The sequence below is a fragment of the Bombus huntii genome, unplaced genomic scaffold, assembly GCF_024542735.1.
Source record: "Bombus huntii isolate Logan2020A unplaced genomic scaffold, iyBomHunt1.1 ctg00000067.1, whole genome shotgun sequence".
NCBI lineage: Eukaryota > Metazoa > Arthropoda > Insecta > Hymenoptera > Apidae > Bombus > Bombus huntii.
In genome coordinates, this window is record NW_026099326.1 from 505,948 (window position 1) to 532,520 (window position 26,573).

Below are 26,573 nucleotides of genomic sequence, written 5' to 3' on the forward strand. Positions count from 1 at the left end.
TTTCGTAGGCTCGGTTCGTACATGGAAGACGTTAACAACTTACCATCTACCGAGACTATGATCTCTTCTTTTTCGAAGGTCTTCACGTTCATCGTGTCCTCGACAATCCCATCGTCGTCCTCGTCATCCACATCCTCTGTATATCGATATTATTGGAGGGATTCCGCACGTGCGACTTCCCTTGTCTTTTCGTTCGCCTTGCATTCACTCTCTTCGAGTCTATCCGAAAACTTGAAACAACCCTCACATCCGCAACGCTATCCTTCTCAGTAAATTCGCAAATATCATCAACAACATCCTGTTGCTGTTGTTTAGCCAGATTCTTCCTCCTCGTGATGTTCGCTAAGTCCTCCTGCTGGCCGCAAGAATCCGACGAGGACACCATCTCGTGGTCCACTTTACCAATCACCACGTGTCTTGCCACTATTCTCCGTTCCTCCGACACTTGCTGCACAGCTGCCCGATACTTCTTCAAAACTTCTGCTAACTCTTCTTTATTTTCTTCCAATTGCGACAGTAGCTCAGTTCGTTCGCGACTAGCTACATTAACACGATCTTCTGCTTCGGAACGTTGCCGCAGTACTTCCTGCAACGAAGCCTGCGTCTCATTCGGTTCTTGCTCCAGTGCCTGTTTCGCTTTAACTGCAACTGCTCTAGCGCATTCTGCATCTTCTAACTGGTTCTTCAGCTGTCGTAAAGCTGCTTTACCCGTCGAGTCACCTTTCGATCTCTCCAGCATCGTTTGAGCGTCTCTTAGCAATGCTTTGGTTCTCTTCAAATCTCTTTTTAGCCTATGTTGCATGTCCTTAACGTGTGACAAATCTATCTCACTCGCCTGTGTCTCTACATCTATCTTGAGGACTTCCGGACACTCATCGGGATTTTCGTCCTTTATTCTACTAATAAAAGATTCTCCCCCTTTTATACTTATTTCAACAGTGTCCAAAAAGTCTGCGCCAATAATAAGCGAATGTTGCATCACTGTGTCTGGAACTACGTGTATGGTTATACAGTACGACTCATTGTCTATAATAATGTTCGTGGAAAATTTCCCGAGCGTAAAATTCCTTCCGGAACCGACACCGCCAAATCCAACGATTTCCCGACTTAATCTGGGCGCTCCGATTTTCACATGCTGATCTGCTCGCATTAGAGTCAGCTCACTACCGGTGTCTATCAACGCGCTCAATTTGAAATTTTCCATCTTAACATCCTTACCACGCCTTGTTTGTAACGACCGAAACACGCTGTAAACTTTTTTTGAGGGCTCACCCAAATTGTCGCAACTTGATGCGATGTGTCCGTACTCCCTACATTTGAAGCAATTGTAGCATCGCGTCTTCCTCGCATCTCCAGATCGACCGGGTTCCTTGTTCCTCTCGGTTTCGGACAGCTTCGCCACCGGCTTTACCCTGTTACTCTTCGGCTCCTCAAATTTCGTCCTCATCTCCATATCTCTTTTTATCGCTTCGTAGCGCCTGAAACGCTCTTTTAATTGCTCGATATTCCTGGCTCCGTATAGCACAGTCTTGTTCGCGACCTCGTCGGGAATGCCTTGAATAATGTAGTCTATCAAGGATTGCGTATCAACCCTTCCTTGTTTTGCAATCCCGCACATGTGATACATATATTGTTGCAGACTCTCATCTGCTTTCTTCTTTCTATGGGATAACTCGCCATGTATCTGTTGGTCGCTTACTACATTTTCAAACTCATTCCTCAACGCCTTTTTTAGCTTTGCCCAGGACTTCGCGCATCGTTTTTGTCGTACGAAGGCCTGAGCGGAGCCTGCGAGTAATTTCTTAGCATAGGCCACCATGTGGGCGTCTGACCAACCCCACACTTCTGCCATTTCCTCGAAGTCTTCCACCCACTGATTTACCCTCAGCAGATCATCCCCGCTGAATTTCTCTAATGAGTCTTCCACGTCTTTAAGACTCAACATCGAACCGACGCATACCTTCTGCTGCTACTCATCGCGGTCCTGATACACCGCTCGCGTGCCTCTCCTGTATTCTCGCGCGCCTTGTTTATCGTCCTCGCCTTCACTTTCGTCGGAGCTCTCTTCTTCCGACGATACATCGTCTCCTTCTAGGGCCGCCTGTAGCCGCGCGCGTAGTTCGGATTTTCTTCCCGTTACCTTCAACCCCAAGCTAACGAGACGCGCTCTCAGCTCTTTCGTCCTCAGCTTCTCGAGGTCTTCCTCTCCCTCTTGACTGCGTTCGGCTCTCTGCTTGCTTCTTAGATCTCGCTGGTTTGTTGGTTCTTCGCCACGCTTCGAATCCTTAGGAGTAGATCGACCAGGTTTGCACGCTCTGTTCAACCTGGCAACCAGCACTGATCTCGCACCGGATATAGGCAGATTCATCTGTGCGAGCTTACTCCTCAGCTCCTCCAGCGTCAAATCCTCTTCACCCGACAATCGTTCGTCTTCAACGTTTGCCATTTTATTCTATTCTTTTCTACTCCCGCAGAAATAGCTCCGTTAAATCGTATCGTTTCTCTGTCTTATTCAATCCCGGACGAGCCCCCACTTGTAATATCGGAATATATTAATAATGGATTGAAAATACAGATATTAGTTAGACAGAGAAACGATGTTTGATTAACAGGAAAACTAAATGCAACGCTCGTATTTACAACAAATAACTTGACAACTATTTGGTAACTCTCTCTCTCTCTCTCTCTCTCTCTCTCTCTCACTAGCAACTCTAACACTCGACAACACTCGCAACTCAATTCTAACGACTCTATGCTTCGACGTCTCGATCAACTCTGATTCTCGCAACACGCACACTTTTCGATTCGCCTTGGATAGCGAAACCGTCCTTCTTCTAACGCGTTTTTAATACGCGATGGCGCTATCACTTTCTAAAAGCGTCGTCTTTACATTTCCGATGGCCACGGGCACATCCGACTGCCAGATATACAATGTGTTATAAGAGTATCATTACCATACTTTTCATGAAAAGAGCAATTTTTCTTGATAACTATACTCTGTAACATAGATTGAAGTCGCTGATTTGATCCCTCTGATATCGTTGTCTTATGAGAGTCTCGCCTGGTCTTGATTGGTTCTGTTGACTCTTATCGTTGTGAAAAATCGATTCGTTGTGTACCTTTTTTGTATAGAGAATTATTTTGTGGTAGAATATAATGTTGTAATATTTGTGGTCTTTACTTTACTAATTTTGTCACTGAGCCGCTCTTTGGTTCGTTGAGCGATTCATATTCCGCATATATTCCGTACTTGCTTCGCTTGGTACTTTTATAATTTTCGCAGTTACAATAAAAAATTTAATTCTTAACAGATTAAAGATTTAACCTCTTGCTTTATAGTGTACAATAATTTTTTTTTTTTTTTTTTTTTTTTTTTTTATAGGTTATGTGATCCATAGTTTGAGTAAGTAGTACATATATATATATATTTACGTGACAAGCTTTCATTTCAATCTATATTTAAGATTAATATTTTATCAGTTTCTGTTCGTAACAACATCGAAGTAGTCAACAAGTTTGAAGAGTATAATTAAGGAAGTTATGAAGCAAGAGGTTAAGAACAAATTCTGAAAGAGGTTATGTACAACTCAGTAGTACTGCTTTACATTACTTTGCGAATTACTTTTCAAGCATAAAAATAGTTTAACAGCCATTTATAGTTACTTCCTTACCATTACATTCATTAAATTCGTTTGATTTTGTAAACAAAATAACCACGCTGACCAGTCTCTTATTTAAAATAGAATTATTTTGTCATATATCCAACAGTTTACTTTCTCTTCGTAAATATTATTAATAATTTTATCAATTTCGTATACTTCCATACTTCGTATAAGTGACAATGAATCAGAAGAGTTTCATGGCAATATTGAACAACATACAGTCAACTACAACACCATTAGATACATCCACCATACAGTCAATTACAACACCATTAGATAACAGCAATACAATAGATTATAATTTTCTACGTGTCATTGATTCATCATCATCATTTTCCATTTTTTTAGCATATGTAAAAACCATCCAATTTAAAGTGTTTAAATAACAATAGCCTATACAATATAATTTTATGTAAAAGAATTGATTATACCGTGCTTTAAAACCGTGCTTTAAAATCGATATACGCTGAAACAATACATCCCTCTGCGCTTCCAATTTGTTTTCGCACGAAGAATCAGTCCACTCATTCAAGGACTACGAAAGTTCTACTGGGATGAATGAAAACTTTTGTCTGACCCGGTGTGTATACACAAGATGCGCGAATCTCGAGTACAGCTTGCATTAATTAAAGTAATTGGTTGGTTTGGCTCTATATATATTCTTACTCTATATATACTTATATGTACTCTATATATATTCTCTATCTTATATATACCATAAAATATTTCGTGAAATCGCGTATTCGTGTCTAATGTCAGGGATTCTCTTTCCATAAGTCTGCGTTTTCTATATTATCTTTCTTCCTTATCAGTAGGCATTCTCACAATTTGTGATTAATACTGCTCGTACAGGAATGTTAGGTTTTTGACGTTGTAAAATTTCACGTGAAATAATAATGCCTATATATTGACTAATTTATCAATTAATTAAATCCGTGTATATCAAGTTTTCTATAATTTAGTACTTTCGTGTAACTACAGAAATTTGATGCAATATAAAACTTGATTAAAACAGCGATTCATTGGGAAACGAGAATAATGATGCAAATATCTTTGTATAGTTTTTATATAGGATTTCGATCGCATAATTAATCAGTATCTACTTACCAATCTTTAACTGAAGAATGTGAAGAAGGGCTGGCGGTATATAGACCGCAATTACGATCGTTTTCATGTAAATTGCCAAGCTGCTGTACATGTTTGTTATTCGTAAAAAGTTGCTATGACAAGCGGAAAGAAATAGACAATCCAGAAGTATCTGCAATAGAAATCAGAATACACTCGTTTTCGCATGGTTGGATCAATTTCGCGTGGGACTAACCTGATTGAACCTAACGCGGGATAATTGTGTTAGGGAAGTGATACATTTACACTGTACATGAGAGTGTGTGTGTAAGGGCCAGAGGGCGTCAAGGTCTTAGTGGAGACAAAAGACTGTTGCCAGATGTTAGAAGAATCTAGGATAGTCGGTTGGCGACAAGCGTGCGTGCAAGACGTTCTTCAGAGTGTAATATAGATGTATAACTGTTGCGTGGGAAATATAGTCAATTATTTGTATTCCCAAATCCTCGAATTTCCTTAACATGGTAGCAGAGCGTGGTTACTAGTTTTGCAAGATATTTAGTGCGTGGTTACGATCTTGCGAGTGAGTTTTCAGTAAAGAAAAAAAAACTTTCAGAGGAACAAAATATACTTCGAGCACGTAGGAACGCTTGAGTAAGAAAAGAAAAAAAAAGAAGAATCAATTAAAATGGAGAGATCGGAAATCATGATACCTATATTCGATGGTGAGGATTATGGAATGTGGAAGCAAAGAATCACGATGTTTCTCAAATATAAGGAATGCGAGGTTGTTACAACTAGAATGAAGAACGAAAGAGACGATGAAGACTGGGACAAAAAGGATTTGAAGGCGATAAATATAATTTATAGTGCAATATCGAACAGACAATTGGAGTATGTTAGGGAAGGAAAAACGGCGTATGATATAATAAAAAGGTTCGATGAAATGTACTTGAAAGAGTCGACGGCACTGCAGATCGTATGCAGAAGGAGATTGGAAAACATAAGACTGGAGAACTACACTGATTCAGCATCATTCTTTAACGATTTCGAAAAATTAATAAATGAATTAAAAAGTGCGGGCGCACAAGTAAGTGAGAGGGAAAAGCTGAATTACATGCTGAATACGTTACCCGAAGAATACAGCTACATAGCGGACATAATAGACGCATTGAAAGAAGAGAATCAAACGGTAGCGTATGTGAAAAATAAAATAGAAATAGCAGAGAAGAAAAATAAATCCAATCGAGGAGAAAGGCAAACCAACGCCTTTTCTGCAAAAAAGGAAGGATGCTTCAGATGTGGAAGATTAGGACACTTTGCGAGAGAGTGTCAAAATGGCGTCCAAGCGGGAAGCAGTAACGGCTATTGGCATGGGCCAACACGTGGTCGAAACAGAGGAAGAGAGAACAAAGGCAATACGAGCAGAGGACGTGGAAACTTTCATCGTCAATCAAGAACCGGCACGGGCGAGCATGGAAACTCAAGAGCAGGCATATGGACAGCAACGGCGCACGCAGCAAACAGCAGTGAGACGAATGAAATAAGTAAGAACGAAATAGTGTGGCTATTAGATAGCGGTTGTACCGATCACATAATTAATAATATAAATTATTTCGATAAATCTATCGACCTAAAAGAACCGGTAAATATATATTTAGGCGATAATAGACCGATAAAAGCGACAAAAGTTGGGAATGTTATAAGTTATTTTGAAGCATTCGGAAAACAAAATAAAATAAATATGAGGAAAGTATTTTACGCGAAAGAAATGTCCGCAAATTTGATTAGTTTAGGTAAACTAACAGACAATAAGAATACGGTTATTTCCAAACGAAATATTGCGAAAGTAATAGATGAGGATAATATACTTACAGCTGTAGCGTTCAAAGAGAATGGGACATATAGAATAAAAAGTATATTGAAAGGGAAGAAGCACTTAGTAAACAGCGCCGAACGTAGTGGTATGAGTAAAAAGGAAAGATGGCATAGGATGCTAGGACACGTAAATTTTAAATATTTAGAGATTTTGGGTAAAGAGCAGCTAGTGACTGGCATACCGAATGAATTTGAAAAGGAACTTTTGAAATGTAGGGTGTGTATAGAAAGCAAAATGCATAACTTACCTTTCAAAAATAATCGAACTAAGGCTAGGGAAATAATGGAAATTATTCATACGGACGTATGTGGTCCCTTTAAGACTACCGGATTCAATGGAGAAAAATATTTCATTTCATTTATCGATGATTATAGTAAAATAGCTAGGATCTATTGTATAAAATCAAAAGATGAGGTCTTTGATTCTTTCGTACAGTTCGTAAATGAAGCCGAAAATTTAACGGGCAAGAGGTTAAAAATATTAAGATGCGATAATGGTAAAGAATATTTAAATAATCGAATTTATAAATTTGCTAGGGATAAAGGTATAAGAATAAATAATTGCCCAACATACGTACATGAATTAAACGGGACAGCGGAAAGGTATAATAGAACAGTGATGGACACGGCGCGTTGCTTGTTAGCGGAAGCGAAAGTACATAAAAGGTACTGGCCGGAAATAGTTTGTACAGCGGCATACTTGAAAAATCGAATATTAGCGAATACTATAGAAAGAAAGACACCTTTTGAAATATTCTTCGGGAAAAAACCAAGTGTTAAAAATCTACATCTATATGGAAGTAAAGCTTTTGTAAGAAGGCCAGAACAAAAAAGAGTTTCCAAATGGGACAAGAAGGCAGATATGGGAATTCTATTAGGATATAGTGAAGTAGGATACAGAGTCTTATTAGGTGGGAAAATAACAATAGCTAGACATGTAGAGGTCATAGAGACAGACACTAAATGTATCGGTTTTGAGGAAAATTCATTAGAGGCAGATAGAAATGATAGCGAAGATAACTATTCATTGGATGGTATGGATAAGGAAGAGTTAGAAGGTAGGAAAGATGAAAATAATAGTAGTATTAAAAGCTCAAACACTCCTAGGAGATCTACACGTATTAAGAAAACTCCAGTAAGGTATCCAGAAAAGGAAAATATTTGCGAGATTCATGCAAATTATTGTAAAGTAGATATCCCTCGTACATTTGAGGAGGCGATTGTTTGCGAAAATAATGAAGTTTGGAAACAGGCTATGGATAAGGAAATAGAATGTCTCTATAAGAATAAAACTTGGAAATTGGTAGAAAGGGTAAAAGGCAAAGAAGTATTAGATGTAAAATGGGTTTACACGAAAAAAATCAGAGGACAGGTATAAGGCTAGATTAGTGGTAAGGGGATTTCAACAAAGAAACGTAGCCGATGACATATATTCTCCAGTGGCGAGTAATCAGACCTTTAAGATATTGCTATCATATTGTTGTCAAAATGGATTAATAATTGAGCAAATGGATGTAGAAACTGCCTTTTTAAATGGTGAAGTAAGCTCGGAGGTATATGTAAATCAACCAAAGGGATATGCGGACGGAACGAATAGAGTTTGTAAATTATCGAAAGCGCTTTATGGGTTAAAAGAAAGTCCGAGGGACTGGTATGAGTATTTTGATAAGTATGTGACGAGATTAGGTTTTAAAAAGAACAATATAGAGCTGTGCCTATATACTTATGGAGAGGGAGAAAATGTTGTTTATTTGTTAATATACGTAGACGATTTGTTGATTTGTAGTAAAAACAAAGGGAAGATACATAGTGTAAAAAAAATTATTAACTGATAAATTTGAAATGAAAGATTTAGGTGAAGTAAAAGAATATCTTGGAATAAATATAGAGTATGATTATTTAAAAAATGAAATGAGATTAAGCCAAAAGAAATACATAGAATCATTAGCAAACAAATATAAATTACATAACAGCAAATTGTACTGTACACCTATGGAGACCAACTTAAAAATTGAAAAAGCTGAGATAAATAGAGAGGACATTGGATACAAGAATTTAATTGGCGCATTGCTGTATATTAGTGTAAATACCAGACCCGATATAAGTTATAGTGTGAATTATCTGAGCAGATTTCAAGATTGTTGTAACGAGACACATTTTAAATATGCCTTGCGAATATTGAAATATTTGTACCGGACTAGAGATTTAGGGCTACATTATAAAAGAAATGAAAAGTGCGAAACGATAGATTGTTATGTGGACGCTGATTGGGCAGGAGATCATATAGATAGGAAATCGACTTCTGGGTATGTAATTAGATGGTATGGAAATGTAATTGGATGGAAGTCTAAAAAACAAAGGTGTGTGACAAAAGCCTCGACGTATGCAGAGTATGTTGCTCTATCGGAAGCGGTGAGCGAAGTAATGACTATCAGAGAACTAATGAAAATCTTCGATGTAAATGTAGACGATAACCCTGTAAAAATCTATGAGGATAACTCTGGAGTAATGAGTATAGCAAAATACGGAACTTTTACAAAAAATTCTAAACACATCGAAGTTCATTACCACTACGTTCACGAGTACGTAAAGGAAAATAAGATAAACATAATAAAAGTAAGTACAGAAGAAAACACTGCGGATATTTTTACGAAGGCACTGTGTAGAGAGAAATTTGAAAGGTTTAGGTCATGGATGAATGTAAAATAAGAGAAATGTAAATAAAGCGATAAATGTTAAATATTTTGTTAATTCGACAAGTATGTAAATAAAATTAAGTGTACAGTATAAATGTAAGGAGGCGTGTTAGGGAAGTGATACATTTACACTGTACATGAGAGTGTGTGTGTAAGGGTTAGAGGGCGTCAAGGTCTTAGTGGAGACAAAAGACTGTTGCCAGATGTTAGAAGAATCTAGGATAGTCGGTTGGCGACAAGCGTGCGTGCAAGACGTTCTTCAGAGTGTAATATAGATGTATAACTGTTGTGTGGGAAATGTAGTCAATAATTTGTATTTCCAAATCCTCGAATTTCCTTAACATTTACTTCATTTATTTTCCCTACGTATGGACAGTGTGTTGTTAAATGCTTCGTATCGTATCTTGTCATATTGCTTATTGCTCTTGTTTGGTGACCAATTTTTGCTAATTCGTCACTTAATTTTTTTTTGTGTTAGTTTTTGAATGTAGTCCTCTTATAACTATTTCGTAGCTCCTTTCCGTTTTCAGCTGGTATGTGTGGTACACAGCGTTTTTTCTTTTAATTCTTTTATCACTTTCCTATAATTTTCTGGGGTGTTTATTTGAATTTTTACTTGTTCTAATTTTGTTTGTTTTATTGTGTAGTTTTCCTTCCCAACTATATCGTTTAGTCGATCAATAAGCGGGTCTATTATCTGGGCGTCGACAAATATTGGTGGTGGTTTTGTAGTTTGCGTTGATTTAGTTGTGTTTTTGGTTGTTGGGTCGTCTATTTCTTCCGTAAGTGAGCTGAAGGAGTTTCTTAATGGTAATTCTTGCAGCCATCGCTGCTTTTCTGTATCTGAATTTCCTGTTATTTTTCGTTTCTTGTTATAACTTGCCACCTTCCAGCTTTCATCCTGTTGGGTTAATTCGTTATTGGTAATATTCTCTTCATTGTTTGGTATTGTTTCCATATCAACTTCGTTTGTAGCTGAGCATTCCTGTTCTTCGTTTATTGGTTGGCTTGGTTTTGATGTGTTTGTTGTTTTATTTATGTAGTATTGTTCGTCTTTGTTAATTATTTTTATCGGTGGGATGTGCTTTTTCATTTTAGTTTTGCTTGTAGTCTTCTTAGTAGAAGACACGAGTTTCCACCATTTAGCTATGGGCGTTGCCGTTCGTAACTTTCTCTTCCCCACTTGCCGCACTTTTTCTGAAGCACTGTTTTACACGTCCGTTTGGCTCGGTTGCTCTGGCAGAACTCGATTTACAACATTGAGAACATTTATATCGAAAATTCTTTCTCGCATGAAGCTTCTGTATTAATACAAAAGGCACAAATTAAGATATATGATTGTTCACAAGTATTAGAGCACTTGCTGATCTTATAGATTTTATAGAAAATGTGATACATGATTGACCAAGATTATTAAGAAAATGAAGTTTACATCCGTATGAGATTAACGATCCGAAATACACACTTTGTGAAAATTCGTGACAGTTGGAGGAAAAGTAATGAATTAACGATTATGTGACAGCAATTAAAATCCGTCGATCTAAGGTCTTTATTAAATTAAATAGTTCAAAATCGTTTACATATTAGGTGATCCCATAAGTTTTTGTGTATATATTTATACACTTTTGTGTATATATTTCATGTGTCGATTTCTAAACATACGGCGATACGGGACCAATGCACTTGAGCTTAGCTGATCGAGAACAGGCTAGAGTAGATCTTCGTGGGCATAAGATCGTAATATAGTGAACACAGTGACTTCTAACAGTAAAAAATCACGAGTGAAATGCGTATCCATTTTCGACATCTCATGTTATATGAATTTCGGAAAGAAAGTTCGGTAACAATTGCCAGGAAAAACATATGTGCTGTTTACAGAGAAAATACGCTTTCATCTCGCACCTGTAGGAAGTGGTTCCAACGTTTTAGAGCTGGGAATTTCTGTTTAGAAGAGGAGGTACGCTCCGGGCGTCCTCCTCAGACAGACGGAGATAAAATTCGGGATCTTGTTGAAAAATCACCAAGTTTGACAGTTCAAGAGATGTCAAATGTCCTGAAAATACCTAAGACAACGATTCATAGGTGTTTAAAAAAAATGGGGATGGTGTCAAAGTTGAACGTTTGGGTGCCCCATAAACTTACGGAACGGAACCGAAACGGAACGGAACGGTTCGTTGAACGAACGACAGCGTGCATGTCATTAATTGCACGTAATAAACGTGAACCATTCCTTAAACGCCCCTGGTAACTGGTGATGAAAAGTGGATACTTTTCGAAAACCCTGAACGGAAACGTAGCTGATCCCAACGAAATCAGCCACCTGAACGCTGTGCAAAACCAGGGTTACATCCACGTAAAGTTCTTTTGTGTGTATGGTGGGATTATAAAGGAATACTCTATTTTGAACTTTTATCTAGTGGTGATACCATTAATTCAAACAAATATTGCGCTCAGTTGGAAAAATTAAGAGAAGCACTAGCTGAAAAACGGCCAGGTTTAGTGAATAGGAACAACGTTATCTTCCATCACGACAATGCTAAACCGCATGTCGCGAAAAGCGTTACAAAAAAATTGTCTGAATTTAATTGAAAAATTTTACCACATCCCCCATATTCCCCAGACATTGCCTCATCTGATTACCACCTGTTCAGAGCATTACAACACTTTTTAGTAGCTAAAAAATTTGAAAATATTGACACTCTCAAAAATAGCATAGAAAATTATTTTAAAGAAAAACAAGAGAACTTTTATCGAGACGGAACCTACCAGAAAAATGGGAAGAAGTTGTACAACGAGAGGGGGATTACATTTTTTCATGAAACTGAAAGGTATGTAAACGATCTTAACATATATAACCTCTCGAAAAACGGCACGAACTTATGGGATGACCTAATAATTAAACAACTATAAATATATCAAAAGATTATAATAAAAGAATGTAATAGAATATCTAATGTCCGTACTTGTAAATACAACGAAAAACGTAACGTGTAGATTCCAGATGTTTATGAATGTAAAATTTGCGAAAAGCATATGAAAGTTATACACATAAAATATACAAATATTGATATATGCACGAAAACTATGCGTATATGCACAAAGATATGTACAATTTATGAGTAATATGTCTAATATTGATTTATTAACGTTATGTGAATTGATACAAAAGGATATTTAACAATTTCGTTTTAAATAAAAATCTATTTATGACGACGCGCCAAAATTCGCATTACGATAAATTACGATAAATTATAAATTGCTTTTCCGTATCTGCAGCACTCGAATTGTACAAGTAATGTGTGCGTTTGAGGGCCCGACCTTTTGGTCGACCGCGCCATACCTGCAGTAAAAACGCATACTGGCTTCGCATTTAGATGTTCGCGTTCGACTTGGGAATGGCGCGCATAGATGGTCGGCGCGCGACTTGCCCTCTCCTTGCGGATCATTGGACAAGTTAAACCTACCCTTTCGGGCGGCAGCTCGCTTAGCTGGCGCCACGCGATACCTGCCACCATATAGCTCGGTCCCAGCAGGTTGGCTCTCCAGCCGATTATTCCTGCTCGACAACCATTTTGTATGCTTACCGCTTGCACCGACGGTCACAGGTTTCCTCTCCAGCTCGCACGCTTCGTGCTTTTTTCTGCGCCCCGGTTCTTCGTTACTGTTGTTTTCTTGGTTCTATCTTGTTTATTGTTCTATCTTCGATCCAGTGTTCTGTTGTATCCGTTTATTTCTTCGTTGCGATTCTTTGTTTGGTTGTTGTTGTTGTCTCTATAAACTTGAAATATAAATGCAATTTCCTTTTAAATACAGTAACGAGGTTTATTCAATTTCGATAACATTGTATTAGTAAGATATCGAAGCTAGCAACTTTTCGTTGAAGTTTATTTTATATTTCTTAAATTATTCGGGTAAAGATAACTCCACACTGACGGCCTATTGTCCACAGACAGATGTCGTAGTAATCGGCGGACAATGTCTGCCAGTGAAACTTAAGGCGCGTACGGGCAGACTACAGGCGTCTGTAGACATTGCCTGCCGACAACACATGCCAAAACATGTATATAAACTGCCTGCAAGCAACGTCGCTTGTCCACTAGAAGTTTGCCAGGTATCACTGCGTATCGATGAGTCGAAGATGCCTTGGAGATGCAACACACGGATCGTTTAAATCTACCTGTAATCCAATCAAGCTAGCCTAAAAAAAAGACAAATTCAACATTAAATTGTATCGGACATTTTGCTACAACGCTCAACTGATAGAAATCATGCTCAGGAACAAATATATGTCTTTGCTAACTTTCTAAATATATGTAGACGACGTTTTAAATTGCTAGTAGTTGAAACAAACAATATGATATATTTTTGAGTGATTTATAAGGATTTACAGGCCCACTGGGAAATCTTATTAGTGTTCTCTTGCACTATGTATTAAAGCGCATCAACACCGATAGAAGCACTGTACACGCGATATCGTCGCAGTGTCTCCTGAAAATCGGCGATAAGTCGCTCGAAACTTTACTGGAAACATTTCTCCATGTTCTACTGACAATCACATAGCATGTGTCATTGCTGGAATTTGATAAATTTGGTTGAGAACACGAAAGAATTTTCCGTTTACAATAAAGCAAGGGACTATCGAGTTGGAACAGTTCGTGTTTGAAAATAGCGTTCTATGCTAAAATAGCGGTGGAAATTATACTACATGTAAAAGTGAGTCATAAAAACAAATACAATTTTCTTATTTTCTATCTTTTTTACTTTTATCGCAAGTTTGATTTCTATACATATAACTGTTTTCAATTTAAGGAGGAACTTATTTTCTTAAGGGCTTTTCATACAAATTTGAAAAATAACTGTTGTTTTTGATCCCTTATCTCTATCTTTATCCTTCTATTTTTGTGAGACTGTATCGGTTATTTATTCTTAACTTTTACAATCCGAAGTCTAATTTATGTGCCGTATTAATTTTCTGTGAATAATTTAGAGATATGTGAAATCTTGCTATATATATAACCTGTTTGGTACCTATTAGAAGTGCGTTCGATCTAATGTGGAAAATTCTTAATTTTAATAAAATAGTTTCAAATTGCTAAGGCTGGGGCAAACTAAGAAGTTTCTGGAATATACAGGGTAATAAGTTGCTTCGCAAATATGTGTACATCGGGACAATATGTTACATATGTAATCCCTTACACAGTTTCATATTATCTTGTAAAATAATCATTCTTCTTTTAATATCAGTTGGTTTTTGTATTTTTATTTCATTTATCTCATAGATTATAATTCCTTTAGGAAATTTTTGCAAAAATTTTCGCTGGAAATTTTCAGAAAACCTTATTCCTGAACAAAATTTGTTTTGTACTACGAACTGTCGCATTTAAATAAGAAAAATTCTATTTATGTAATTTTGTTATTAAGCTTGTTCATATCTAACTTCAAATTATCTGTAGCTTGTTTATAATTAATTAAGTTTGAAATGTTTGTTTGTTAGTTATTACAAAAGGGTCATAGCTAAGTTTTTGAGTTGTGCTCAGGTTATTATAACTTCAGTTATTATGCTCTGAGCGTCATGTTGTTTCTTAATAAAATTCTTTAGTCTCAATAATCAATTTTCTCTGTTCGTAAAGATGGTGGTTGTTTATTTTAAGAATTTTGTTCTTAATTCCAAATATTGCGGACATTCTTTTATTATGCATTAGTTGGTATCCAATCTTCTTGGATAGGACGTATTGCATATTCCATTTTTATTTGTTTTATATTTTATCCTGTTTCCTAGACTCACTGCACAATCACGTTTGTCTCTCTGCTAATCTAACTTGTACTATTATTCTTTTAGTTATTAACAATAATTTCATATCTAAGCAACTCACTTCAATTATGTTTTCTGAGTCGTTAGTATATTTATATACTTCACCGTTGATAATCCTGTAGATTATTCTATTCTCTCCGTTTATTACGCCCCAAGGCTTACTATAGGCCGTGTTCCTAACCGTCGCAAACAGATCGTCTTACATGACCGTCGAGATATACACAAAGTAGCGATAAACGCATAGTTGTCGTCAAGCAACGAGTTCCAGAAACATCTATTCGCCTTTGGTGCGTTATTTTATCCGCATAAAGAAAGAAGCTGGTATACGTGATCATAGGTGCGAACGGTGACGTGATCCGAGCGTAGTGGGGGTCGTCTTCCAGAGAAGACAACGAAAAGGATCGAAGAGTAATCGGTCCCTTCTGAAGAGTCAAACGTTATAAATTGCTTAGTCTAACGAATTCATTGAGAGATATCGCAAAGTCGGGTCGAATTCCTATAACATATCAACTGTATTTATCGCTAAATAATTCGTGACGTCTTTATTATTACATTCATTATTTTTAAATATACAAGCTATATTAACTTGTTAATACAGTGTTAAATTCATTGAACCACCCCTATTATCGTAACAGAAATCAGGGGATCGATCAGTTCGTGGCGTCGGTTATCTAATTGCAACGGGAATTTACTACTCCCGTTGACGTGCTTTCTCGCGATCGCGTCTCTTCGCGAATGCTCGAATAAACACGGATTGCTTTTTAACTAAACATATTCATACCCTGTTTTCTCAAAATCGAAAGCTTAAAACATCCGTTCTTACTGATGTTATTTCAATTATATTTATATCGCGTTATTTCAATTATCTAATATATTTTTTACTTTTTTCATGTAAAATCATCATTTTACCAATTGTACCATAATTATTAGGAAGCTCTGTTAGAATTTAATCTTGGAATTAAGATTAATAATCTGTGGAAGACACAATGTTTGTGTTGAAACAATATAATGTGATATTTATTAAACAATTATTACAGGAATTATAAGTGTGTGTGTTCTGGAATGTAGTCAGTTGGCTAGTTATTCACAGACTGACTGGCTTAGTGACCCATGGCCCTTGAAAAGGTTTTGAACCCCACTCTCTATGCAGTAATGAGTGTGACCTGTGTGGGTGTCTGTGTGGCGTCACATGTGCCACAGAACCTTCTAGTAGCTTCTCGACGTGCCCATCGGGAATGTTCCATCCATATTCCTACGCTTCTTCCGCCGAATTCTCGAAAGAGCATGCACGTGCTAGCCGCCGTGGTACATCTCACGAACGCACGCTAATGAGGATATCGCTGAACAACGAAGGAAAGAATCCGTTCGATCAATCACCTCATCTGTATGCGATTAATATCGTTGTATTCCAACAAACTCTGAACAATAACTTAAACACGAAACTGTAATTTGTGTCTTTATAATTTGCAACGTTGTTAAAATTTTGTATCTCCCTTTGCAAATGCAAATAATTTAAATGAAAAAATACATGGTTTTTAAATCGTTTCTCTTATATTCGTAATAATAATTTCGTTCTACAGTGAATGCATTTATTATTCAACGACGTGATTTTCGGTTGTTTATTGGAAAGTTATAATGCTGCTGATCTATAGAATTAGTACTGACTGTTATAGTAATATGCACAGCGAGTCATTTGTAATAAATTGTAATTACTTGTAATGTATATCGATTGTAATTACTTGTAAACCACTCAATTCATAAATGCATACATATATGGCGGCACTCGACAGCACAAATACGACAACTCGACACTAACTAATACCAGACAACGGCAGCGCAGTGGTTAGCGCCTCAAGTTACGAACGTTCGGGATCTGGGTTCTTAAATCCCGGCGACCGTAGTCCGATTTTTCTTCCACGATTCTTAAATGAAAAGAAAATACAGCAGTACCCTAGCAGCGACATCTACAGCCAGCAGCTACAATTATCATTTGTGTCTTTGTTCTCTCCTAAAGGCCGTCCAAGGCACTTGAGAATGCAAAGAAGAAGTGCTGCAAGAACATAACAAATATATTTACAAACCAAAACCAATTCATTACAACGCTCATCCTTCAATTACATCCTCCATCGCGAAAATCCTCCGCTTCCTTTCTGTCAATCCATCTTGCCCATATGTGGTTCCATAGCTGCTGAATCGTATATAGACAAACAACAACTTGAGTAAGCAAGGGGGATGGATGTAGAGCCGACAAATAAAGGAAAAGGAGAGAGAAGTGTTTCGTCCTTGAGTTTATCATATTGTGGTGGCCGGGGGATTCAACGCTATGTCCTCGATTCGCTCTAAGTACTCAGGTTCTAGACACCCTTGGAGGGCGGTAGATTTTTCTTCATCGCCCGCGATGCTCGCCGCCGCGAGCTATCTCTCTAGTAAGGAGAACCATAGCACTATTTTCTAGGGCATCGTCAAAGGCACGCGGACTCTTCACTGGTCGTAACTGTTTTATTCTTGTTTGACATATCGTTAGCGCGCCCGGAATCACTATAATTGAAATCTCATTAGCTCGATCACGTCGGGGTCACTTACACCTCACATATTTCAAATAAAATCTGCATAATTCTGAAGGAAACACAACTACATTTGGGTTATCTTGTTTTCACAGAAACCTGAGAATTGCTCAGAGTATTTTAATAAAATATTCAACTACTTTAAAACGCAAAAAATAGTTTATTGTATGGAATATATAGAGTGGTTCACGCAATTGTTTCGGCATAATTGGAAAATTCGAAATGTGTAGCTTTAAAAATATTGCAGAGGAAAAATCGGATTCGTCGAGGACAATCTTCGTTCAGAAAGTAAGGGAAATTGGCATTGCTGCTAATTGGTCAATTTGTATATCGGTGGTTAGAAAAGGATGCTAGCCGCTCTCGAGAGAAAGTCTCTAGTGGGAGACGTCGTTCATTAAAAAATAGGCGTTTCGACCGTTCGCGGAGAGACGCGATCGCGAGATAGCACGTCAACGAGAGTTGTAAGTTCCCGTTACGATTAAATAATCGACGCCACGAACTTGTCACGTAAAATAACAAAATAAAAAAAGGAATTTGAGGTAAAAAATAAAAAAAGAAAACTTTATTTTTTTTCTAACATCAATACACTTTACAATTTACTTCCGAACTCTAGGCGTGACTTTCTAAGACTGACTCTTATGATTTTACTTTCGATCGGATCCGATTACTTTCTTTTGTCATCCCTCAACATCCCCACCGTCCATGCATTTGCTAGGCGTCCGCGATCGTTGCCACGTGCTCTTTCTTCTAGAACCTTCGGTGGAAGGACCGTTGGGATGTTGATGGTTCATTAGGCACTTCAGCGATATACATTGTCGCCGAGTGCCGCCACATCTTTATCTCTATCGTCAGTCCGTCGGATTTGAAGTATGCCGGTCGTGACATACCCCCCTGGTTAGATTGATCTTGGTCCTCTAAGATCGTAGTAGAATGGAATTATTTAAATGTAGATCAAAGGATATGTTTATGCTTTTTTTCAGGAATCGCTATGAATTGATTTTCTGCATGTTATGGTACAAAAGTTATTTCGTTAATCTTAAATATAGCAATTTTACAATATTTGTTAGTGTTCGAGAAGCTAATAATTTCAGAGGCGTAATCATGTTGTAGTTTTCGATCGTGAATTGGTTGGGTTTGTTTACAAAGCGTAATTCCTATCCCGTGAATTTAAGGCAACTAATTAAGGGTATTGTTACTAGTGCTAGGGTCAGCATTATCCTGAAAAAAGTACGCTTTCAATCGGTTACCATGTATCTTTTTCTTAGCATTGTCGATAGAAATAATGTAATAAGGAGTTTTCACATCGTTAATCCTGTAGGGTCCTAACCATTCAATGTCCAACTTATCTCTTTTATGGTCGTTGTGAATTAAAACAAAGTCTCCTTTCCTAAACACAGTCTGAGTTTTAACAATCTTTCTTTCTTGGTCTCGCTTGTATCGTTGCTTATTCTGAATAAGTGTTTTGTGAGCTGTTTCCCAATATTTATTCAACTGTTTTTGCCAAAGTGAGTACATATCATCATAGGTAAGTGTGGGAAATTTGGATATTGCGGAAGGTAAGTTAGCTTTTCGCCCAAAGGTCAATTCAAAGGGAGAGAATCCTGTTCCTTCATGTTTCGCGGTGTTGTACCCTAAACAAATGAAATTAAGTACTTCATCCCATTCTTTGTCATTGTCGTGTAATGCAGTACGAATTAAATCTTTAACTGAGGCATGCGTTCTTTCGAGGGATCCGTTACTTTGTGGGTGAAATGAAGTTGTTTTGATGTGTTTGATTTTAAAAGCTTCTTCAAATTTCGTCATTAAATCACTAACAAAATTTTGTCCCTGATCTGTTAGGATCGTTTTTGGTGCCGAAAATATGTAAATATAGTGTTCAATAAGCGCGTTAATTATGGATTCAGTTCGTTGCGTTTTAAGGGGAACTAGTATCAGATATTTCGTAAGTTCATCGTGTATTGAAAGTATGTATTGGTTTCCGCGTTTGGTTTTCGTCATCGGTCCTATGATGTCCATAGCGATTTTGTCGTTAGGGTTAAGTGGCGTGTCTGAGATTTGTGGGGATTCTTTGGGTCTGATACGTGTTAGTTTCTCCTTTTGACATGTGTCGCATGTTTTCACAAAGTTTTCTACTCTTTCTAAAAGTCCGGAAATTTTGAATTTATCCTTGATCCGTTGATACGTTTTCTGTATCCCTAAATGTCCTACGGTGTCGTTATGGTTTTCCTTTATTGCTTGTATTATTTCGTTTTCGTCTAGTTTTAAGATGGGATTAGGTGCATAAGTAATTTTCTTGTACGTGTCGTTAAAATATATTAGCATGAGTTTAATCTGTGTTTTCTCTAATTCAGTGAAGTCGTTATTTCCTATGCCGATTTTTGTTGTATCTTTAAGAATTTTGTAAAGTCTTCTGATCCAAAGTGTCTCGTCGTATTCTCCTAAGTCGTTTCGAGTTAATTGGTAAAATGTTTGGTCATTTGGTTTAATTTCTAAGAGTTTCGGATTCTCGTTGTTGTCTTTCCATGCGTTGAATGAATTAGTGTGATCAATTACTAGGTCGAGGTTAACTACTTCGTCGCGAGTTAGTGCGTGAACTCTAGATAAAGCGTCTGCAGCTGTGTTATCTTTACCCTTTGTATATTCGATTTCATAGTCATATTCTTCGAGTCTAAGTCTCCAACGAATCAGTCTGCTAGAAGGGTCTTTGCAATTGTGTAGCCACTTAAGAGCTTGGTGGTCGGTTCGAATAATGAAGCGTCGTCCTAACAAATATTGTCTTAATCTTTTCACGGCCCATACGATGGCTAAGAGTTCCTTTTCTGTCGTGGTATAGTTTCGTTCGGGTGGATTCAGTGTTCTTGAAATGTAACAACAAGGATGACCGTCTTGCGACAGTATTGCTCCTAGTCCTTCGTTACTTGCGTCGGTAGTTAAGGTAAAGGTTTTGTTAAAGTCAGGATAAGCTAATATTGGGAAATTACAGAGTTTGTCTTTTAAAGTATCAAAGCTAATCTGGTGTTTGTCAGTCCAATGGAATGGTGTGTCCTTTTTTGTTAAGTCTGTAAGGCTTTTCGCGATTTTGGAAAAGTTTCGAATAAATTTGCGATAATAACCTGCTAAACCTAAGAATGATTTCACGTCCGTGGCATTGCGGGGTAATCGAAAGTTTTTTACAGCGTCTAATTTCTTGGGGTTTGGTTTGACTCCTTCGGATGAAACTACATGGCCTAAGTATTCTAATTCCGGTTTTACGAATTCACATTTGTCCGGTTGCAATTTAAGTCCTAATTCTCTGAGTCTCTGAAATACTATCGCGAGGTTTTCGTTATGTTCTTGAATCGTTTTTCCGAATATCACTATGTCATCCAAATAAACAAAGCAGTATTTTCCTACAAGTCCAGCTAAGGCTCTGTCCATTAATCTTTGAAAGGTAGCGGGTGCGTTTTTAAGTCCGAATGGCATTCGATTGAAATGAAAATGCCCTTGCGGTGTCGAAAAAGCGGTATATTTTTTAGATTTCTCGTTCATTGGAATTTGATGGAATCCTGAGGATAAATCAAGCGCCGAAAAGAATTTTGCGTTTCCTAGTTGTGTTAAAATGTCGTCTATATCAGGTAAAGGGTAAGCGTCTTGTTCTGTGAGTTCATTTAGTTTCCTGAAATCGATAACTATCCTCCATTTCTGTTTTCCTGAGGCGTCTAATTTTTTCGGAACTACCCATACCGGAGAGTTATAAGGGGATTCGGATTCTTCTATAATATTTTTCTTCAACATGTCTCCTATTTGTCGCGAAATCTCGTCACGGTGACATTCCGGTGGTCTATACGATCGTGTGTTAATAATTTTGTCTTTGGTTAACGAAATTGTGTGCTGAGTTAAATTAGTACAGGGTAAAAGATCGGTTTCTAAATTAAAGATGTCAATATAATGAAGGATAATCTTTTCGATGGTTTCACGGATTGGTTTTTCAATGTGATCTGTTCTCACTAGACTTTTTAGTTTTGATACGTTGGAAAAGTCATGAGAATTTTGAATATTGCTAGAAATTTCAACGTTTTGCTCACCAGTGTTGATAAAACATACTTTAGTTGGTTTGCCTTCCAAATAGATTGTTTGAACTCTGTTTTCTCCAGGAGTCAAATGTATTGGTTTCTGAAATAAAATGGTTTTGTCGTTTAATCGGATTTTGTCATTGGATATTGAATAGTTATACTTCTCTAAACATGGTAGCCCAATGATTCCGTCTTCGATAATAGGGAAATTGTTCGGTACTATGTGAAAAATGTGATTTTGTCCAAAAATTCGTTTCGTTACGTATTCGTTAGTTTCGTATTTGTCTCGTCCCATAGAAAATTTTTGTTTAGGCCCTATTTGTATCGCGTTGACAGTTTTGTTACGTTTCACCAGGTTTATCCCTGCTCCTGTGTCGACCAGAAATACTCGCTCTTCGGTTCGGGTTGACAAAGGTATTGCGAGTAATCTTCCCGTGGCGATGTTGACTCGTATGTCTCGTACGGTTCGTCCATCTCCTGGTTCGATGTTGTTTCTTGTATTTCGTCCCATTCCTGGACTGCCTGAATTCTTGCGGGTGGTCGATCGCGCTGGCTCGGTGGTAGAAAATTTTGACACTTGTTGGCAATGTGTCCCAGCTTTCCGCACTTGAAGCACTTCATCTGTGCGCGTTCAGCAGGTGATCTATTTTCTACTTGGTTAAATGTAGCAGGTTTCTGAGCTACTGGCGTGTTAGGCGATCTTGATGGTACATTAGATCGTCTTACCTGCATATGCTGGTTGTCGGGGCGATTACTAACCGAAGGTAAGCGATTACATGACCAATTAGGTTGTCGTTCTTCTCGCAAGTAGCGTTCTACATCGGCTGCCTTTTTTTCAGCTTCCGGAAGATTCAAGGGTTCACTGCTTAATAGTATTCGCCCTATGTCGCGTCTGAGTCCCTTTAGGTACACACGAACAGTCTTCTTCGTGATTTCTTCAGTCATAATTTTACGTGTTAGTGGTTGTGGGTACTCATTGGTTACTGCGTACAGCAAACGGTTGAGTATTCTTCTAAACCGAATATTAAAACTTTGCACTGATTCCTCGCGTCCCTGTCTCAACTCTCGTAATTGTTCTTGGTACTCATCCGAAGTCACTTGTGCTGCTAAGTTATTTCTCAGTGCGTCGTACAGATCACTGTAACACTCAATAGGAATGTTGCGAATACTTTGGGCTGCTTTCCCCACGATTTTTTCCACTTTTATTGCTTTTAGCAATAGATCTTGCTCCATACAGCGATCCTTCATACTTCTCACTTCTTTGATGAAGTCTTCAACTCCTACATCATCATCTCCGTTGAGCGTTGGGATGTAGCGTATTGCATCCTTAGCTCGTAGAGTGGGAGGAGCGGGCGAAAAATAGCCTCTTTCTTCCACCTCGGGTTGTTCGCTGTCGAGGTGGACAGGTGGGGTGTCTGAAGCTGCTAACCCTGACAGTTTGCGTGCTTTTGCCATATTCACAGTACGATTGATTGCTGTCGACGCACTTTCATTGTCTTCGGTGATAATGGAAGCAAATTCATCGGTCGCAGGGGATCCGAACCCAGTCCGTAGCGCTGCGACGGTTTTCCCGAGATTCTCGATTTCTGCTGCCCTGTGTCTGTTCTCTTCGTCATTTTGCATAGACAAATGTAACATTTCCTCTCGTAAAAGGGCAATGTTCTCGTTCTGTTTTTGAATACTGTCCCATATTGCTCGCAACATTGGGTCAGTTGAGGTTGAAGTTTGAGATTCGTTTGCCTTAGACATTATTGCGCTGATTTATAATTTTCAGACGAAGACGAGTCTTGGCTACTGAAGCTAAATTTTCTTTCACGGTAACGTACACAGGAATTCAGTTTACCTTTTATTGTTACTTCACTTGGTTCGTGATAGTTACTTTGTTGTTGCGGATGACCGTAGTCCCAAATAATTCGATCTTCCGTAGATGATGAATGTCTTTTGGTTTCCGAACAAACACTTTTCACTATCCTGGCAGGATCGCCAAAATGTCACGTAAAATAACAAAATAAAAAAAGGAATTTGAGGTAAAAAATAAAAAAAGAAAACTTTATTTTTTTTCTAACATCAATACACTTTACAATTTACTTCCGAACTCTAGGCGTGACTTTCTAAGACTGACTCTTATGATTTTACTTTCGATCGGATCCGATTACTTTCTTTTGTCATCCCTCAACATCCCCACCGTCCATGCATTTGCTAGGCGTCCGCGATCGTTGCCACGTGCTCTTTCTTCTAGAACCTTCGGTGGAAGGACCGTTGGGATGTTGATGGTTCATTAGGCACTTCAGCGATATACATTGTCGCCGAGTGCCGCCACATCTTTATCTCTATCGTCAGTCCGTCGGATTTGAAGTATGCCGGTCGTGACAAACTGATCGATCCCCTTATTTCGATTATGATAATAAGGGTAGTTCAATGAAATTCCACAGAATTAACACAAATAAATTAATGTTTATTTCAACAACTTATTAACTAGAAAGATATAAATGGAACAAAAAAAATGTAACTGCGTTTTGGTTGATAAGTAATGCGCGACATACCACATGTGTTGACGGTTCGACTTCTCGAAAAGTTCTGAACGCCTTTCGATTTTTTTCGTTTTTTCTGGAAGGCGACCCCCACTACGTTCGGATCACGCCACATTCTTTTACAGCGAGGTAAAATACGGGCCACGAGTCGACGTTTCTGGAAGTCGCCCTGCTTAATGAACCATGCGCTTGCCACTACAATGTTTGTTTGCCGGGCAGACGCGACGATCCGTCTGCGACATTATAGTGCCGCGATCGATAGTTAAGAATATGACCTATGGTAAGCCGCATGGCGTAACATTCTCCCCCCGTTGAGAGGGTACCGATCAAACTAGCGAGGTGTGGTTGAGGTTCCCATCTTATTTCGTCTCGATGGCTAGTTGTTCGGGTTTCTCGAGATCGGGTTGAATTGGCAGTGGGACAAGCCTTTTGACGCCCCGATCCAAAATGCTCTTTGCCGTCTGAACTGTAGCTGTCCGGATGACACCATCGGCGCCTGGATGAACCTTGATAACTCGGCCCAGAAGCCAATGCATGGAGGGAACGTTGTCCTCTCTGAGGATGACGATTGTGCCCTTTTGGATGCTGTGTCCACCCTTGCTCCATTTATTGCGGTTGGTTAGCTCGTTCAAATACTCCTTATGCCAGCGGTTCCAAAAATGTTGTTTAAGCTGTTGGATATGCTGCCATTTGGAGAGTCGGTTCGATGGAATGTCCCTGAAATCTCGATCACGTAAGCACATTAATGAATCGCCAATGAGGAAATGTCCGGGAGTGAGGGCTAGGAGATCATTTGGATCGGTGGAGATAGAAGTTAGAGGGCGGGAATTGAGGACTGCTTCTATTTCTATGATAAGAGTATTACTGTGTTAAGCTCATATGTTTCTGTTTCTCCACTCGCGCTGCGCCATAATATCCTTTGATATTTCCGATCCTCTGGTCGTACGAGGAATTGCCGATACATTTTCTCGATGTCGCCAGTGAGTACGTACTGATGAGAGCGGAATCTAATTAATATACAAAATAAATTGTGAATTGATTCGAGAATATAGGATTTCCCCATTTTCATGATTATCGTGATTTTTGTATAAATATATTTTTTAAGATACTAATAATTAGGTACTTATAAATTAGTATTATCAATTATTTTGCATGTATAATTCCGCCTCTAGTATAAGTGTTAATTGAAAACTAACTTTATGTTTCAAAAAGTACTAGCAAAGTCGTTGAGTAACAAGCCACTGATGCTAACACAAATAGCATTGTCGTAATTAAATATTTCTAAATATTCATTTTTCATTTTGAACCTGTAGAAACAATTTATTATATATACTATTAGCTAAGTAATTGCATATTTAATTAAGTCGAAATATAAAACTTAGTTATTTTAATAATTTAAAAAATAAAAAACTGACAAACATTTCAATTTAATTTATGGTTGGAACAAAAGACAGTTATTTTTCATTAATTGAAATATTGCAATGCAGAGTACTTTCCAAAATACGCCGAGAGTATTCCTGATGGTGAAACGAGCGTTGCTTCATCGAACGCAGCTAAAGAAAACAACATCTATGTAGTTGGTGGTACGATGCCTGAAATAGGGGGCGATAAATTGTACAATACCTGTACTATTTGGGGTCCCGATGGAACTTTGATAGCAAAACACCGAAAGGTAAGTAATATATTCCTTTATGGCTTTGAATTTGAAAATATTGGGGCGAAGAAAGTGACTCTATCTAGGAATAATTTAGGAATATACATATGTACATACGTATACTATAACCAATTCTATAATTTACGGTTTATAAAATACGTTATGATACGGGAAACGCCCATTTTTGTTGTAATGTGTTTGTGTTGTATAAATTTTTCACATACTTAAAATATTATTATACTTATTTTTTCTCCTTTTTAAACATTATTAAATGATAGGATTTTTTAATAAAAGAAAGTGATAAAAACGCTGTCAGTTATTAAATAAAAAATAATTAAAGTTTAGGAGTTGGTAACTTTGATATTAAATTACAAAAGTTGCAGCAATAGAATTAGCGACCACATTTTTATGTTATTAGGTACATCTATTCGACATCGACATTCCTAATAAGATTACTTTTCGAGAGAGTGATTCACTCAGTCCTGGTAACTCCCTAACGACGTTCGATGTGAAGGGCTGCAAAATAGGTATTGGCATTTGCTATGATATTAGATTCGAGGAAATGGCACGCATTTATCGGAACAAAGGTACAGTAACTTAATCGATCAATACTTAACTAGCAAAAAACTAACATAATAACATTTCACTTTAACGCATTTAAC

At 37.8% G+C, this 26,573-nt stretch overlaps 2 protein-coding genes across 3 annotated transcripts in view; both read left to right on the forward strand.

Moving 5' to 3' along the window:
• Positions 1-26,573, forward strand: part of LOC126876194 (venom serine protease Bi-VSP-like) — a 219,207-nt gene that overhangs the window by 28,730 nt on the left and 163,904 nt on the right. The gene's annotated exons all lie outside the window — the stretch shown is intronic.
• LOC126876220 (omega-amidase NIT2-A-like) lies at positions 25,348-26,533 on the forward strand. Its single transcript, XM_050639094.1, has 2 exons — positions 25,348-25,929; positions 26,330-26,533. The coding sequence occupies exons 1-2, from the start codon at positions 25,846-25,848 to the stop codon at positions 26,510-26,512; spliced, it is 267 nt and encodes an 88-aa protein (XP_050495051.1). The 5' UTR covers positions 25,348-25,845; the 3' UTR covers positions 26,513-26,533.

Coding starts and splice junctions, on each gene's coding strand:
- LOC126876220 (XM_050639094.1), top strand. CDS start 25,846: ATGCCTGAAATAGGGGGCGATAAATTGTACAATACCTGTACTATTTGG. Junction 25,930..26,329: donor TGATAGCAAAACACCGAAAG/GTAAGTAATATA, acceptor TTATGTTATTAG/GTACATCTATTCGACATCGA.